At 40.4% G+C, this 18,771-nt stretch overlaps 1 protein-coding gene across 2 annotated transcripts in view; it reads left to right on the top strand.

Annotated features, from left to right (window-relative positions):
* Window positions 1-18,771, top strand: part of LOC122684216 (cytochrome b5 reductase 4) — a 106,070-nt gene that overhangs the window by 16,911 nt on the left and 70,388 nt on the right. For both annotated transcript variants that reach the window (XM_043888214.1, XM_043888213.1), the window contains exon 3: window positions 12,414-12,514. In XM_043888214.1, coding sequence (XP_043744149.1) covers window positions 12,414-12,514 — 101 coding nt within the window. The remainder of the gene's footprint in view (window positions 1-12,413; window positions 12,515-18,771) is intronic.

Here is an 18,771-nt window from a genome sequence, read left to right as displayed (position 1 = left end):
AGTGAGTCAGCTCTTTGCATCAGGTGGGCAAAGTATTGGAGCTTCAGCTTCAGCAAAACTCCTTCCAGTGAGTATTTAAGGTTGATTTCCTTTAGGATTGACTAGTTGGATCTGCTTGCAGCCCAGGGAACTCTCAAGAGTCCTCTCCAGCACCATAGTTCAACAGCATCAATTCTTGGGTGCTCTGCCTTCCTTACTGTCCAACTCTCACATCCATACATGACTACTGGGAAGACCTTAGCTTTGACTGTATGGACCTTTGTTGGCAAAGTGCTGTCTTTGCTTTTTAATACACTGTCTAGGCTTGTCATTGCTTTCCTTCCAAGAAGCAAGTGTCTTCTAATTTCATGGCTGCAGTCACCATCCACAGTGATTTTACAGCCCAAGAAGAGAAAATCTGTCACTGCTTCCACTTTTTCCTCTTCTATTTGAAGTGATGGGACCTTGAAGTGAAGGGATCCGATGCTGTGATCTTAGTGTTTTTAATATTGGGTTTTAAGCCAGCTTTTTCACTCTCCTCTTTTACCCTCATCAAGAGGCTCTTTACTTCCTCTTTGCTTTCTGCCATTAGAGTGGTATCATCTGTTGTTGACATGAAAGTGAAAGTGAAGTCGCTCAATCGTGTCCGACTCTTTGCGACCCCATGTACAGCCTACCAGGCTTCTCTGTCCATGGGATTTTCCAAGCAAGAATACTGGATTGGGTTGCCGTTTCCGTCTCCAGGAGATCTTCCCGACCTAGGGATTGAACCCGGGTCTCCCGCATTGTTGACATAGTCATCATTATATTTTAATGAATCCATTTTCTCTTCACGGTTAACTTATTCCTTATACCTTTTTGTCATCTTTGTTTTAGTCATTGCACTAAGGGTTTATGATACTCATTTTTAATGGATCACAGTCTACCTTCAAACAGTATTAAACCATTTTATGTACAGTATAAGAGTACACAGGCTATACTTCCATTTCTTTCTCTTGTGTCTTGTCTAATCCTTGTTATTTATTCTTCATACTCTATACATCCTACAATATATTACTATTTTTGCTTAGACTGTCACTTATCTTTTAATGAGATTAAGAAAATGAAAAAAGTTACCCATATTTTTACCATTTTCAGTGCTTTTTATTTCTTTGTATTGATCCAGACTTCCCTTAAAGACCTGACTTTCACATTTCTTGTAGTACAGGTTTTCTGGCAACAAATTCTCAGCTTTTCCTCATCTGTCAGTGTCATTGTTTTGCCTTCATTTTAGGGATGTGTTATCATTGGGTGTAAAATTCTAGGTTTAGCCATTTATCTTCCTCAGCCCTTTAAAAATATCACACCATCTTCTAGTTTGCATAGATGAGAACTCTGTTGTTGTTCTTAACTGTTTCCCTTTAGGACATAAGGTTTCTTTCCTCTCTGACTGCCTTTAAAATTTTACTTTGTTTTTCAGCAGTTTGACTATTATATGATGTAATTTTCCTTTTATATTTTCTACTTCAGTCAATCAATCAATGAAGTCACTCAGTCATGTCAGATTCTTTGCAACCCGATGGACTGTAGCCCACCAGGCTCCTCCATCCTTGGGATTTTTCCAGGCAAGAGTACTGGAGTGGGTTGCCATTTCCTTCTCCAGGGGATCTTCCTGACCCAGGGATCGAGCCCTGGTCTCCCGCATTGCAGGCAGACATTTTACCATCTGAGCCACCAGGGAACTACTTGGAGTTTTCTAAATTAATTTTGGGAAGTTTGGGGCCATTATGTCTTCAAGTACTTCTTCTACTCATTACTTCTTTTGGAATTCCAGTTGCAAATATGTTAGTCTGTATTGTCCCACAGCTCTAAAAGGCACCATTCTGTTTTTTCACTCATTTTTTTCTTTGTGTTTCCATTTAATCATTACTGTTGACTTTTCTTCCAGTTTACTTATTCTTTCCAGTTTACTTATTCTTTCTTCTACTGTATCCAGTCTGCTGATTCACCCTTCAGAGGAATTCATCTTTCATCTCTGTGCTGAACATTTATTAAGTGTCAACCTTATTTTCTACTAGATCTTCTAATATATTAAAATTTATTTCAGTGTCTCTATCTGATAAGTTCCAATATGTGCACCATCTCTAAGTGTGAGTCTGTTGCTATTTTTCTCTCTTGACAGTGGTTTTTATCATTTTGAAAGATGTTTCTTGTGATTTTTTGAGTGTTACACGTTGATTATAGATGAAGCGTAGAACCTTAGATATTTACACTCAGAACTCATACCCCGCTCCTGGTAATTAGGATGAGTCAGTCTAGTTTGCTGAGCGAGGTCTGGGGTGGTGGTTATCGTTACACTGGTGTACCACTGACCTCAGGTTCCTCTCGCAGTGGGTCAGTGCCGCTTGTTTTTGCCGTGAAGCCGTCAGCGTTGGAGGGTTTTGTGGTTGCTCCTGTCTGTGCCACCCTTCACTGGCAGCTTGCCCTGTGTGCTTGTGTAGGGTCTCTCACCATATTCCTGCCCCCTCCCAGGGGCAGACTGCCCGCTCCTGTTGTTTGAGGTAAGGTTTAGGTGCTGGAAGGAGTTTTGCAGCTTTCCTGTTTGAACCTCAGTCTTAGGCCAGTTCTGTTACCTGAGCCCCAAGGGCAGAGCTTTCTCAGTGATTCTGTCACTTCCCCACTGCCTCTGACTCAGAGCAGGGTTTAGAATGCAGGCAGATTCTTGTCTGTGATGGCTGAGCTTTGCTTTTACCAGTAGGGGAGGAGGAGGGGAGCAGGGCGGAGGGTGTGGGGGGTGAGCAGTTTCCCCGCCTGTCTTCCAGTGCTAGGAGACATCTGGTTCATACCAGCGTAGAATCTGGCCCGAGTGGGCTCTCTGCCCCTCCTCCAGTGTTTGGCTTGCCTCTGCCTCACTCTGGTAAAGGAGGACGTGTGTTTCCTGCTTTTCCCAGCAGCAGCTAACCTGTGCCAGCTGTCCCTGCAGGGCCTGCATATGGGAGGCTGTCCTATCCCTACCCAGCAGCAGACTGCTTTTGCTACCTGTCAGGGTTGATCTGTGACAAGGATGGATTTCTTGCTCCTTCCCCAGGAGTTATCATCACCTAGTGCTCCTGCAGGCCTGAAATGTGGATGAACTTGTCTTGGTTCCCCTGCTCTAGCCTCAAGTCTTGGAGCAGGTACTGTGCACCTGGGCCACACATGGGCCTTTCTCAAATCTGCCCTGTTCACACTGTTTTTCGTGATCATCTCAGGAGGTACAGGACCATGAAAGAAGAATTGAGTGGGTGCAGAATCCCCTTGTGCCTGGGCCTCTTGGAGTTCTAAATTGGCATATTTGGCCCTAGAAGAGTTTGTTAAAATTTCAGTTGTTTACAGCAACATTTCTTTCTTTCTTTCTTTCTTTTTTTTTTTCCTATTTTGATTACGCGGCATAGCATGTGGGACCTTAGTTTCCCAACCAGGGATCGAACCAACACCCACTGCAGTGGAAACGCAGTGTCTTAACCACTGGACCACCAGGGAAGTCCCAGCAACATCTCTCTTTGCTGTGCTCTGTCAAAGGTGATGAGAAGTGGTTCGTGTGTCCCATTTCCTCAAGAGGGCTTGTCATCCTGTGAAATTTAGAGTTCTAACCACTGTACCACCAGAGAAGTCCACATCATGACATCTTAATTAATCTTTGCAGCTTGCTTGTTTTGGAAAATAGGAAATAACTCAAAGCATAAGGACATAGTTGGCCTTTTTTTTTCAATATCGGGGAAGTTCAGTGCTGGGGTAACTGTCCTTGGTAGCCCTAAGGCACAGACAGAGGGAGATTATCACATGGAATAGGAAAGAGGGGGTTGGAAAACTGATCCTTTAGAGATAGGATGCCTTGCTTAATACTGTTGTATGTTGTAAATCCCGTTTAAGAGTAGTAAAGGTAACTGTTATTAATAAGGTTTGGTCATTATTCTTTCTAGAAAAAGTTTGTGGATTTTTTCCCCAAAATACTCAAGAGTATAACTGACTGCTCAGACTGATGGTTAATTTTTAATGCTTACAGGTCAGTTTCCTTTTACTTAAATGTCAGGACTATTTTTCCTAGTACTAATAATGTCACATAAGATGACCTTTGATAATTATGCCAGTAGACCTTCTGAAGTGCTAGAGACCTTTATTACATTCCATTTCAGTTTTCCTGGGCAAACTAAGGCATCCAGACCAGATTGTTTTAGCCCTTTTGTTAATTGGGCTGGCCATCACTGAAGTTGTTTGGTGCAGTTTGAATTTCTAAGTTATATTCAGGACAGTTGCTACCTGGTTCTCATTTCTCTGAGGTAGTGCTGGTATTTCTAGTCTCCGCCCGCCCCCCCCCCCACCCCCGCCTTAAAAATTGTGCAGCAGAGCTTGACAGTGAGTACTTGACACTAATTTTTTTTACAGAATGTGAGTTTATTTATGTGTTTTGGCTCTGCTGGGTTTTTGCCGTGGCACGTAGGCTTCTCTAGTTGAAGTGCACAGGCTTAATTGCCCTGCGGTACTTGGGATCTTAGTTCCCCAACCAGGGATTGAACCCAAAATCTCCTGCATTGAAAGGTGGGTTCTTAACCACTGGACCATCAGGGAAGTCCCAATATACTAATTTTAATTTTAGAGGCTTTGGTCAAATGATCTGCCCCTTTTGGTGGCAGTGATGGCCCAGAAAGCTGAATGGAAGTTCCATGAGTACAGGCAGAACCTTTTTTTATGAACTGACTGGGGGCAGTGGCAGGAAGGGCTTCCCTGGTGGCTTAGATGGTAAAGAATCCACCCGCAATGTGGGAGACCTGGGTTCGATCCCTGGGTTGGGAAGATCCCCTGGAGGAGAGCATGGCAACCCACTCCAGTATTCTTGCCTGAAGAATCCCCTTGGACAGAGGAGCCTGGGGGGCTACAGTCCACGGGGTTTGCAAAGAGTCCGACACGACTGAGCGGCTAAGCCCAGTGGCGGGGATCCCCAGCCTCCTTTGAGTCTTTTCTTTTAGGCTACAGTCTTCCAGTCATCTGCAAATGTTCTGCTGTGATGGGTGGTAGGAGGTGGATCTTGATAACATTTGGCACATGAACTTTTACTTCTTGTTTGTAGTTCAGGCCTCTCCTCCACTAACTGTGCTGTTTTCCTGAGGGTGCTGTCTCTCATTGCCCTAGGGAGTAAGCCTACACTTCTTGTGGATTTAGATAGGGAGGGCTTGTTGGTTGTATGGGATGCAAAGAGGATTTAAGCATCATACTGCTTGTTATATTGAATTGTAGACTGTCCTGCACTCTCGCTTTCAGAACTACCTGGGGTTTCTGATTACTGCACCTTTTGGGGGTTCTGTTGCACATACTGGCTCCCCTCCAATTTACACATCGACTTTATCTCACCTTTCTTTACTCTGCTAAGTATATTGTTGCTTATCATTTGCTTGTCAGTCTTCCAAAATTTTATTGTTGTCTTCTCCTCTTCAAATGTCTGTGCCTCTGTGGTTTTATTACTTATTTATTCTTTGTAATCATTAGAAAGATTTGAGGAGTGTGAGAGGCAAACGAGTGCTTTTAATCCGAAGTCCTAAAATACTCTATTATCCAAAACCTTGCAAGCCTATATTCTATTTATTGTTCTTAAATACCAAGGCCCCAAGATGATTTACTTTTAATCATTATAAAATCCATTTATCTTTCATTACTTTCTTTTCCATTTGTCTCAATTGAAAGTAGCAAGTTAATTGCTTAGTTTTCTAAAATAATGTGCAGAGTTCTCCTTTTGGTTATAGCTGATTAGCTGCTTTTGGGCTAACAGTCCTGCAAATACCAACGATAAACTCAAGACAACATATTTTAAGAAAAAGCTATTGAACAACACTGGTGAGCAACCAAAAGCAGACAGAAACCAGTACTTGTAAGAAGGAATTATCACTGGGTGAATTGCCATTTCTTATGGCATTTAACTTGAGGTCATGCCCAGTTTGGTACTGTGAAGGGTAACTAAAATTTAGATGTAGACCCCCAGTCTTGGTTTGAATAGTTTGGAGTTTGACTCCAGTCAAGTTAAATGCCTGCTGAAATAGTCAATAACCTTTGGAGGAACTTGACAGAATCCAGAATTTGGCTGGCTTAAAGAACTAGATGACACAATTTGGAGCATTTGTACTAACTGAAAAATGAGGAAGAAAATCCAGAAAAAGTGATCCAGAGAGGAGTATGAGCTGTCTAAATCTTGCATATGGACAAACTCTGGGCAGGATTGAACAGAGGTTTTAGTTTTCATTCCCCAACAGGGGAAACAAGAGTTTGGAGTTTGACTGCAGTCAAGTTAAATGCCTACTAAAATAGGCAATAATCTTTGTAGGAATGCGGTAGAATCCAGATTTTCTGCAACATATTATTTACAATGACCAGAATATAATCCAGAGTTTCTAGACATGCTCAAGGGAAAAGACCACTCACTCTTTGAGATTGACCCAAGGTGACCCGTATGTTGAATTTAGTTCACAAGGATTTTAAAGCACCTATCATGGCAATACTCAAGGAAGTAGAGAAACATAGATTATATAATGAATGAACAAATATGAAATCTCAGAAAGTCTCATCATTTTTCATAATGAACAAATAGACTATAAAAAATGGGAATGTAGACCTGAGAAGTGCTATATATGAAATAAAACATTTTACCAAATAGGCTTAATAGCAGATTGGAGCTAACAAAAGGAAGCTTAGTGAACTTGCAGATAGATTAATAGGTATTATCCAGTCTGTAGAACAGAGAGGAAAATGACCCAAAGTAAAATGAATGGAGGCTCGGGGACCTCTGAGATAAAATAAAAATGTCTAATATATGTTTATTGGCAGTTCCAGAAGGAGAGGAATGGGAGAATGGTACAGAAAAGTATTTGGAGAAATATTGGCCAAAATTGGTGAAAGGCCTAAAATTATCAATTCAAAGTGAAAGAAAGTGAAAATTGCTTAGTCGTGCCCAACTCATTTCAACCCCATAGACTGTACAGTCCATGGAATTCTCCACGTCAGCATACTGGAGTGAGTTGCCTTTCCCTTCTCCAGGGGAATCTTCCCAACCCAGGGGTTGAACCCAGATCTGCCACATTGCATGCGGATTCTTAACCAGCTGAGCCACCAGGGAAGCGAAACTTAGCAAATCCACACATGATCAATACAAAAAAAAAAATCAAATACGGGCTCATTATATTCAGACTGCTGAAAGCCAAAGATAAAGAGAAAATCTTGAAAATAACCAGAAGTAAAACAGCTGGGCCCTATAAAAATGACTGCTGGAGATAAAAAAAAAAAAAATAGCACTATCAACTCTAAATTCTGTATCATTAAAGCTACTTTAAAGATATAGATGAAATAAAGATGAGCTTTTTTGGATAAACAAAAACTAAGAATTTAGTATCAGCAGACCTATGCTACAAGGAGCTCTAAAAGAAATTCATCAGGTTAAAGGGTAATGATACCAGATGGAAACTCAGATCTTTAGGAGATAGTAACTGTGTGAGGATACAAGGATTAGTCTTTTTTCGCCTTATCTTTTAAAATATGCATGACTTTTTCAAGCAAAAACTATAACACTGTGTTGTAGAGCTCCTTAAAGTGGCAGGAATGGAGTGTGGTAAATGGTTCTTATATTACATGTGAAGAGGTTACAACATTAACTCAAGTAAACTAGTTAAGGATATATATTGTAAGTAATGCCTACAACAGTCTCTTAAAATACAGTGCAAAGAGGTATATTAAAAACCCACAGATAAAATGAAATTCTAAAAATATACTTGGTTAGCCCAAAAGAAGTCACTGAAAGAGGAATAGAGACACAATCAGGAAACTTGGAGGGAAAAAAAAAAAAAGAAAACTTGGGTTTGGAGAGGGTAGCTAATAAGATGGTAGCTCTAAATTCAGTCACATCAGTAATTAAGTGTAAATGTAAATTCTTATTGAAAGATAGAGATTTTCTGTGTGTATATGTGTAGTAAGACCCAACTACATAATGAGAGAGATGCTTCAAATATAAAAGACAAGAGTTGAAAGTAAACGTGTAGGAGAAACTCTACTATGTAAAAAGTAAATATATGGAATTCCATGAAGGTTCAGTGGTTAGGACTTGGTGCTGTCATTCCCTGGGCCCGGGTTTGACCCCTAGTCATGGAATTCTGATCCTTAAAGCCATGTGGTATGGCCAAAAAAAGACCAGTAACTGTAATAAGATGGGCTATACTGATATCAGATGAAGACTGTTACCAAAGAACATTACTAGAGATAAAAGTATTTTGTAGTGTTGAAAGGATCATTAGGAACTCTGTTTATAACCAATAACAGATTCAAAATATATGTCGCAAACATTAATAGAATCAAAAGAAAAATTCAAATTCACAGTCATTGTTGGGTATATTAAACATCTTCTCTCAGCAATTGTTAGAACTAAATAAACATCATATATGGTTTCATTTCATTTCCTAGATAAGCATATCAAAATAGTTTCGTCATTTTATCTCTAAAATAAAATAATGAAAGTAATGTGCAATTTCTTTACTGAACACTAGATGGCAGAGTAGTCACAATACTTGCAAAAATGGATCTGTGCATTGAATACAGTGAAATATGCCATATTTTACTATGTGAACACACCTTTTTTCCTTCATTTATTTTAGAGCCAACAAAATGAACGGTGGTGATTAGTATAATACATAGGTATACCACAGTATAGTATCATAATACTTTGTACATGTTTGATAAACATTAAATAAATTTTTGTTGGATGAATGTAACGTGGGGCTTTGGAGTTACATTTGTTTTTTAATTTTAAAACAAAAATTATTTTAAAATCTAATTATAAAAATACCACTTTTCCTCAGTAGCGGTAGTTCTCAGACTTCTTGGTTTTAAGATCCGTTTACTCCTTTAAAAATTATTGAGGACCCCAAAGAACTTTTGTTTATGACATTCATATCTATTGATGTTTACCCTTCAGAAATTAAAATTGAGAAATTGAAAGAATTTTTAAAATTGGTAAAAATATAAATTTACTGTATATTATCATAAATAGTAATATTTTCATGAAAAATATGTTTTCTAAAACAAAACATAGTGAATAAGTGGCATTGTTTCACACGTTGGCAGATATCTTTAATGTATGGCTTTGCAGATGACAACTGTATTCTGATGTCCCCTTCTGTTTTTAATCTTATACACTTGTGAAAGAATGAGACTTTTAGAAAGGCAGGCAGCATCTTAATATCACTGTGAAAAAGTTTTGATCTTGGACCACTGAAAGAGTCTTGAGCTGTGGGGGAGCCCCTCAACCATACTTTGAAACTCCCTGACTTATAAAATAGAACAAAGAAAAAATGAAACTTTATTAGTTACAGTGTGTGGCCTGAGCCATGGAGATACAGTTGCCTCCTTATTGGTGGGCTCAGTCGTTCAGTCGCTCAGTCATGTCCGACTCTTTGCGACCCCATGGATCACAGCACACCAGGCCTCCCTGTCTATCACCAACTCCCGGAGTTTACTCAAACTCATGTCCATTGAGTTGGTGATGCCATCCAGCCATCTCATCCTCTGTCTTCCCCTTCTCCTCCTGCCCCCAATCCCTCCCAGCATCAAGGTCTTTTCCAGTGAGTCAACTCTTCGCATGAGGTGGCCAAAGTATTGGAGCTTCAGCGGTCCATGGGATTTTTCAGGCAAGAATACAGGAGTGGGTTGCCATTTACTCCTCCAGGGGATTTTCCTGACCCGGGAATTGAACCCAAGTCTCTTGCACTGCCTGCAGTGGCAGGCAGATCCTTTACTGCTGAGCCACTTGGGAAGTCCATGGTGCAAATAGAATACAGTAAAGCATGAAGGAAAAGCATAAAGCTAGGTTCTTTGTGGCTGTTTTCTTCTGCCACAGTCAGGGGTCCAAGTTTTAGTTGGTAGGAAATGCTTTTGAGAAAAAAAAAAAATGGAAAGCGATAAGAGGGAAGAAGAAAAAGAGGGAAGAGAGAGTCTCTGAACCAGAGGAGATGCACCTGTCACATTTTGGGACAGGTTTGAAAGTCTCATAATTAGCAAATCACTAACACTGCCAGATGTGGTTGGATCTAACATTTCTTGGGCTTTAATTCCACACAGTGAGAGATTTTATAAGCATTCCTAGTTTTGTCCATTTGAAGGGGATGAGAAGTTCTTCAGGTCTGGAGTCCATCAAAAAGGAGGGTAGGTTATGAGAGGATGAGGGTCGATCTGAAGCACTGTGAGGCAGTCGAGAATACATGTGGGAGGACGCAGGGCCCCCTGTGCGGTCGGGGCAGCTGTTAAACTGCCTGGTCATCTCTCTGCTGTCGCTGAAACACGTGGAGTTCCATCAGAAGGTTAGATGACTGTGTGTTACAGATTTCATGTTCCTGAGAAACACTAGAACTCTGAATGTTTGGAATGCATTCTCTGTCTTTAAAAACCTATTGGGAATAACTCTTATTCTAATCATTACTTCAGACATTTGTGGTCCGTGGGACTTTGGAGCATTAAGCAGTAGCAAAAATTCCTTCTGAATTGGCTGGGAAAGGTTTATGAGGAAGGAGAGAGGAGGGTGCTCCACCATTTTTTCCCCCCCATTTTCCTGACTTATTTGGAGGACTGCTGAAAGAGAGATTTTGTGAATTTACCTCTTTTTGTTGCCTAAATTGCCTTTAAGTAATTTTTAAAGCAATTCAGACTGGCTGGTTATTTTCCAAAATTAAATTGGTGGGGAAACTGCAGGTACCTTTCTTGGGTTTGAAATTTAACTACTTTCCTTCCAAGGTGATTATGTAGGATGAACATCTTAAATTATCTGAGTTTATTTAAATTCATGGAAGTCATTACATAAAGAAGGATTAGCCCTGGAAATAAGAAAGCCAGTTGTTCTCCTTACACTCTTGAGGTGTCTTGAAAGGCTAGATTTGTCTACTATCTAGTTTTCAAATAAAGGATTAAAAGAAGTTCACTTCCTTGGGAAGACTATTCAGTGAGCTCTTCTCCTCTATTTGTTGCTTCCTATTCTTCCTTCTTCTTAAAAGATAAAAATGTAACCAGAAGGTGCACCCCTTTCAGGGTCCACGAGTGGACTCTTGTCTAACACTTGGGAATGAATTGTCCAAGGAGACACATGTACTGACAAAGCAAAAGACGCTACTGGAAAGGGGAGCCTGGGTGGGAGAGCAGCAGGGTGAGAGGACCCAGGAGAACCGCTCTGCCGTGTGGCTCGCAGGCTCAGGGTTTATGATAATAAGGTTGGTTTTCCAGGTTGTCTCTGGCCAATCACCTCACTTGTGCCTGTGATCGCATCTCCCAGTCAAGATGGTTTCCAGTGCAAGGGTTCCTGGAAGGTTGGCAGGACATATTATGGGTGGGTGTCTCCTTACCCCTTATGCCCTCTCCTGAATTCTTCCAGCTGGCAGTAACTTGTCAGTTCTGGGTTCCATGTGAGATAACACTCAAGCGGTTATTATCCTGCCTGGCCATGGCTGGAATGTTTCTGTCAGTGGTTCCCTAACAAAAATATAGTTAAATATATGAACAGATGAAATAAATATTTGGGGAAGATAGAATTCTTAAGATCTAAACAGTAATCTTGGTTCCTTAAACAAGTGCTTTCACAGAGTGCCTCAGGGGCCCAGTCCCCATCTCTCGTCCTTGACTGAGATGATCGATTTATGGATGGCAGCTCCATTCTTTTCCATCAGATTCTGCTGCCAGGGCAGCAGAGGATGCTGTGATAAAATGAGAGAGAGGTAGGGGGAGAGGGATGGGAGGAGAGAGAACTTCTAAAGCATTGAATTCAGTGTTTCATGATTTTTTTGTATGTTGGGAGGCAGTTCTCTTATAGGTCTTTTGCACATCTGCACATCTTGCAAGCCGAGGCATGGACTCTTGTCTTGTTCTAGCTACCTTTTCAGAAGTGTTTGCGTGGTGGTCATCCTTCAGTGGTACAGCTAGTGTCTCCTTCTAGAGCAAAGGAGAGATTTGTTTACTGTTCAGTATAAACAGAGATCATGTCTCCCTCCAGAACAAAGGGCAGGTGTATTTACTGCCCCTTATAAGAGGTTCGGGGCTTCCTGTGCTCAAGGTTCCTCTTCCATCATGCAACACATGAGTGTACAGCTGCTAGCTGGCCCTCTTCACATAGCTCTGTGGGAACTGGGGCTCGGGAAACTTAGGTAGACGCTGAAATTTCTAGTTGCCGCTGCTGGTGTAAGTACTCGGCTCTCCTTTGTCTCTAACCTGGGGTCTTGTTTCTTCTGTCAGGACCCGTGAAACCAGCAGCCTGACTTGTTAGCTTGCAAGTGTGGTGAAGTCTCAGAGCGTTTATATCCTTAGTACTTCTACGTGGGATGTATTTGGGAAATTTATAGAAATATCTACTTTGTACAGTTTGTAAGAAGTTCATTTAGGGTATTATTTCTCCTTATTTGATGTAGGCTTTGTTTATAATGTCAGCCCGTACATGGAGTATCATCCTGGTGGAGAAGATGAACTTATGAGAGCAGCAGGATCAGATGGTACTGACCTTTTTGATCAGGTAAGGTGCTGAAAGTAATCTTTCTATCCCAGTGGGACCACACTCAGGTTCAGTAGTGTGGCAGTGGTAGGGAGAGAGAAAACAGTGGCATAAATTTCAGATGTGTCGGCTTTAATTTTAAGTGTGGAAAGATGCTCATAAATAGCAGCTGCTCATTTAATTTGCCTTTGAATTATTTTACTAACATTTTAGAGTTTCTCTCAGATCTGTATCTGAGAGTCTACACGTAAGTGTTCGCTGCCTTCTCTGTTGGCAACTGTTCACTCAGTTTTTATCAGTTTTGATCATTGATTGACTAATAGGGTCAGTAACTGTTAGAGGAGACAGTCACTTAGCTTCTTGGCTCTTAGTCTTTTCTTGTTTGGGGATTGTTACATGATCAGCCTGTTTTGCTCTGCTCAATCTGTATGTTATGTAGAAAGATCATTAATGAATAGGAAACATATTTTTCCTATAGTGATAGCAGAGGGTCTGTATATATCAAAAGATATTTAAATGAGTCACTTTTCCCCCTTATATTTATTTAAAAGAGTGATTATTTCTTATACTATTTAAAAATTATGTAGTATGTGATAACTACTATCAATTGGCTGAATTGTTATTTTGAAACAACTATCTTGATAGGAATAGAAATTTGCCTTCGTCTTAACAAATGCTTTATTTTGTATTTTAGTGATGATTAATAACCACATTGTTAGTAAATAAATAAAGTTCACGTAGTACTGGCCTTTACCAGTTGAGATACCTGCACCAGTTGAGTTATTTTTAGAGTTGCCTTCTGAACAAATTAAATTTAATTTCTGTTCCTCTTATCTTCTTATCCATTTGGAGATTTATTTTTTCACCAGGCTACCAGAAATACAGTTTGTTTTGTATTTTAATGTACTTACACGCACCTGCTTAAATAGCTGAATATCATTTGCTATTAATGTTTTGACTGATTTAGAGAAAAGTCATTTTTGCTCATCAGTGATATTAGGATTCTCCTTGGAAGGCTCTTATTGCTAATTTAAGGTAAATTCCCATTGTAATTTGGTATTGGTTGTCTGCTAGCAATGCAAGTGAAATAGAAAAGTTTGGGAACATTTGCCAGAAAGATGTATCTACCAGATTTTCATCTCTCCTGTGTGTCAACTGGAAAAAAAAAAAAAGAACAATGTGAGAATTGTGATTGAGTTTTATTGGTGGCGAAATGAAAACTGTAGCCTGGGGGACAGCATTTCAGAGAGCTCTGAGAAACCGCTCCAGTGGGGTTAGGGGAGAGGTCGTATGATTTAGTGAAGTGGGGTACATGCAGTCAGGCTCATATTTTGGCAGAGGCTTGCTGCTAGTCACAAAGAGCAGATGTCACTCTTAGTGATTTCAGTGCTTTTGTAAGTGTGAGAAGATGTAAGAATCTGGGCTCATAAAATCTTCTCTTGAAAATGTCTAACTCTCTGAAGGCCTTTTTTGCCAGTTTTTACCAGAACACAGAGTGTCTCATTCTTGATCTGTGCCCTGAATTTGTTTCAGGGTATGTTGAAGGTCAGTGGCTGCAGGGGCTAGTGACCTCATCTTTGTAGAGGCAGATGGCAAGACACAATTTTTAGTTGGCTCCTGTAACCTCTTGATGCTGAATGTATTCTTCCATAGATGAATTTCCAGTTAACATCTAGTCCTGTTTATATTCTTAGTGTCATGTGATTGTAAGGACCTTATTTAAGCTTGTTTGGGGGAAGTCATAAGAAATGCTATACTGTTGAATTCTTCAGCAGTTTCTACAATCCTTTTGTTGACGGGAAAAAAAAAAAAGCACAACCTGAAAGTTGAGAATTTTGTTTTATTCCGGGCGTTACTGAGAACTATAGTCCAGAAGCAGCCTGTCAGATAACTTTGAAAAGCTGTTCCTAAAGAGGTAAGGGAGAAACCAGGATTTATAGGAATTTTTGCTGGAAAAATAAACATCAATAGAATATCAAAAGATTGTTACTAATCACAAAAAGAAAACCTCTCAAGTTAATGATTTTAGTGTTTTTCTATTTATAGGAAGATCAATTACTCCCTTGATGTCCCCTTAACTCCCTAGAGCCAGTATCCTCTTTTTCTCCGTCCTGAATTCCCCTGGGTGGGTGGTGATGGTTTAGTCACTAAGTCATGTCTGACTGTCTTGATACTCCTATGGACTGTAGCCCACCAGGCTCCTCTGTGCATGGGATTCCCCAGGCAATACTGGACTGGGCTGCCGTCTCCTTTTCCAGGGGATCTTCCCAACCCAGGTCTCCTGTATTTCACATGGATTCTTTACCAGCCGAGCCACCAGAGGAGCCTGAATTCCACTTACGGCACCCCATAGCAGGCAGCTGCCGTGGTTGATCGCTTTATGGCTACAAGATCCTTGTTTACTAAAATGGCAGGCTGCATTCTTTGTCCACACCAGTAACCAGATTGCTGCGTTCCCCTTGGCTTTAATAAGACCGTTGATGTTTGTTTATGACTTCTCCTCACCACAAAAAGAAACTTTATATTCTACAAACGGTAGTGGAACTTCTTGTTTCTTTAATATCTAGTATTTGAGTTGTACAAAGAATGTTAAGTGATCTCTTTGCTGTCAGACTTCTGTCTAGTTTTTTTCTCACTTCTGATTGCTTGTTTAGTATCTCCAGTTGTCGGATGGACAGTGTGATAACCTGCTGACATTGGAGCTCAGTGCACCCTCAGATAACATCAGCTCATAGTCTTCTTCCCTTTTTTCCCTCCTCTGTTTCCTGTTTCTTGAAATGAGAACTTGAAACCACTTGGGTAATCTTTGCCTTCTCTCATTGTGTTACCGAATCGGTCGCCTGGACTTGTGTCCAAGTCTTAGCCTAGGCCGAGACCCCTTGTCTCAACCAGGGGGTTTCTTTTTTTTGATCAGATTCGTACAACCAATGACAAAACCAGTGTTGAGACTGGAACAGCACAAGCTTTATTCAGTGGTCAAAGGTTGGAGAAGCAAGAACTAGTTCGCAGATCAATTTCTCAACTCTGCTCAGACTGAGACACCATATATATAGAAGATTGAGGTAAAATGGAGGGAATTTGGTAAAGAGCGGGAGGAATATTAATGACTTTTCTGAAACAGGGGTGTGGTTTGGACCCAGAGCTGAGGCAGCACTCCTTTTCCGTCCTTTTTGGGGTTCTTCTGGTTGTTGTCATGACAACTGTCAACTGTTGTGGTGCTGGGGGATGTGTCCCTTAGCATGCTAATGTGTTACGATGGACGTATAAAGAGGGCTCAGTCCACTGGAATTCAGCAGGTCTTCTGCCATCTGGGCCTAGTTGGTTCTAACTGATTCTTTAGAAAGTCCTTTAGGAGCAGCTTTGTTCTTTTCTAATTGGGCCAGAAACTCAGATAAGGGTAGTTAGTTTCCACATGAGGGAGGGGCAGGGTTATGATTCTGGGGCAACACTCTTGGTAACAAATGTGCCCCAGTATCCAATTGCTGGTGAAATTCTGTGGTTCTGTCTTTAAATATTGCACCTTTTCTCTCTCCCCACTGCCGCTAGTGAGGTCATCACCACCCTCTCTCACCCTAGTATTTTACTACTGCCCTGATACCTTTGCCTTTCAGCACCGTTTACAGAACATTACATCTGAAATAGTATTCTGAGAGACAGTCGTCTTAGAACCTTGCTCTGCAGCTCTCAAAGGCTCACCGTTGGCAGTTGTCGACTAAAAAATAGTCACAACCTGAAAACTGAGAGTTCTTAGGACTTCAGTCCCAGAGGCAACATCTCAAGTAGCTCTCAGAAACTGCTCCAAGGAGGCGGGGAAGGAATCAGATTTTATAAAAGTGTGCAGCAAAGGGGTCAGATAGTCTGAACATGAAAGATTATTGTTAATTAAGGAAAGCCAGGTATCTCAAACTAAGGAATTTAGTGCTCTTCAATACATGGGACAGTGACAGACTTTATTTTCTTAGACTCTAAAATCACTGCAGATGGTGACTGCAGACACAAAATTAAAAGACACTTGTTCCTTGGAAGACAAGCGATGATGAACCTAGATAGCATATTAAAAAGCAGAGACATTACTTTGCCAACAAAGGTCCATATAGTCAAAGCTATGGTTTTTCCAGTGGTCATGTATGGATGTGAGAGTTGGACCATAAAGAAGGCTGAATGCCAAAGAGTTGATGCTTTTGAACTGTGGTGTTGGAGAAGACTCTTGAGAGTCCCTTGGACTGCAAGGAGATCAAACCAATCAATCCTGAATATTCATTGGAAGGACTGATGCCGAGGCTGAAGCTTCAATACTTTGGCCACCTGATGCAAAGAACTGACTTATTAGAAAGGACTCTGATACTGGGAAAGATTGAAGGCAGGAGGAGAAGGGAATATGACAGAGGATGAGATGATTGGACAGCATCACCAACTCAGTGAACTTCAGTTTGAGCAAGCTAAGGAAGATAGTGAAAAACAGAGAGACCTGGAGTGCTGCAGTCCATGGGGTCGCAAAGAGTAGGACACGACTGAGCAAAATGGAAGATACTAGCCTCAGGGCTTACTGAAATCATGTCTTTCACTTGTTTCTTAGCTATCTAGGGCCAACATCCTGCGCCCATCTGTTTTTATACCCCCTACCCCTCATCTGTAGAGAGTGGCTGTAGCCTGATAAACAAGTGTTCTCCTTTTTGAATTCCCTTAGGGCTCACTGGCTTACTTTGGAGGGATGTAATGGCTGATGACTGTGACAGCCTTAAGTTCCTTGGCTAACAGCTGCTTCATAGCAGGCATTTTTCTTCCTCTTGGGGGCTCTCTTGGCTCAGAAATTCACATTTGGAGGCCTGAAATCTCTGATGGCTGTTTCATCCTTCTTCATTGATGTGGCAGGAGATATTCCATTTCACACAGTATAATACATTTAAGGTCATTAGTCTGGCTTTTGAGGGCCTAAAAATATCAAGGTAAATATTTTCAACATGCAACTTGCTTTGAGCAAACTGAATTGCTTTGAGCGAATCACTAGTTTTAACAAACCCTGTACCTTTACCTCTTTGAATATCTTTCTCCTTCATCTATCTGTTAAAATTCTACGTAGCTCCAGAGATGGATGGTACTTTATACATAACTGGATACTCCATAAATATTTGGTAAATAAAATTTCAATTTATATTAGTGACTGCCCATTTATAATTATATATATATTTTTACATATTTTCTATTTTAGTGTAAATTTATATACTCAGGAAACATACATAAAGATTCTGGTGTCAGTATTATTCGACCTGATTATTTTAATGATTATAGCATTTATTGAATAATATATTATGACTTTCCATTATTATGTTTTACAGTTGGTCTTTTGGATTGTTCCCAATATTTTGCTAATATAAATAGTGCTATGATGAGTATCCTGGTGCCTGGATCTTTCTGTATATGTAAATATTTTCGGTAAATTCCTGAATTACTGAATAGAACAGTTGCATACTTTAAGGTTAGTGTGTATTGAGAAGCTGTCCTCCAGAAAGGTTGTTTAAAGTTAATTCCCATTTGTAAGTCTGGCAACAAATACTGTCAGTTGTTTTCCTTGAGGTGACAATCTCACTTTGTTAATTTTGAAGAAAATGTCTATCAGATACCCAAGTCCAAGTAACTAGTTTATAGGTCATTCATTTTCTTTTACTTATGAACAGCTTTTCAAGAAAAAACACAGTTTGATGTGCAAATCAAACAATTGCCTAGGTTTTTCCTCAGGGCAACCATCTTACGTAGTAGCATAAATGTTTTTGAGAACTTCCCATTTGTTATACAGCATATTAAAAAAGTCCTGAAACCAAGAGTTCAGGTTTAAGAAAGTTGTTTTTTCTACTTCAGGAAGGATGATCTCAAATGAAACCAGTTCCCCCACCCCCATGAGTCTGAGGTAAAGAATATCATGATTGAGACCACTGCCTTGATATGTGCTAAGATGCAGTTTTACTCACATTGCTTTGTCAAAAACCATTGCAAATGTCAACACAGTGGAAAAGGTAAATAACATCTTAGTGTTACTAAATTGGCCAAAAAGTTCATTCAGGTTTTCCCATAAGACATTATGGAAAAACCCAAGTGAACATTTTAATCAACCCAGTATTGATGCTAGTCAAGACCTCATGGGTGTCTGGGCATCGGGATTCTCCAGAGGTCTATAGACAACACTTGGAGAACATTTTTCTAAACCATCCCTGCATATGCTCTCATTCTGTCCCTCCCTTGTTGGCTAATTGAACCTGCTTTTTAGTTTTTCAGAGCAGTGT

The sequence above is a fragment of the Cervus elaphus genome, chromosome 26, assembly GCF_910594005.1.
Source record: "Cervus elaphus chromosome 26, mCerEla1.1, whole genome shotgun sequence".
Lineage (NCBI taxonomy): Eukaryota > Metazoa > Chordata > Mammalia > Artiodactyla > Cervidae > Cervus > Cervus elaphus.
The sequence above is the reverse complement of the archived record's forward strand: the minus strand, read 5'-3'. Positions and strand labels throughout refer to the sequence as shown.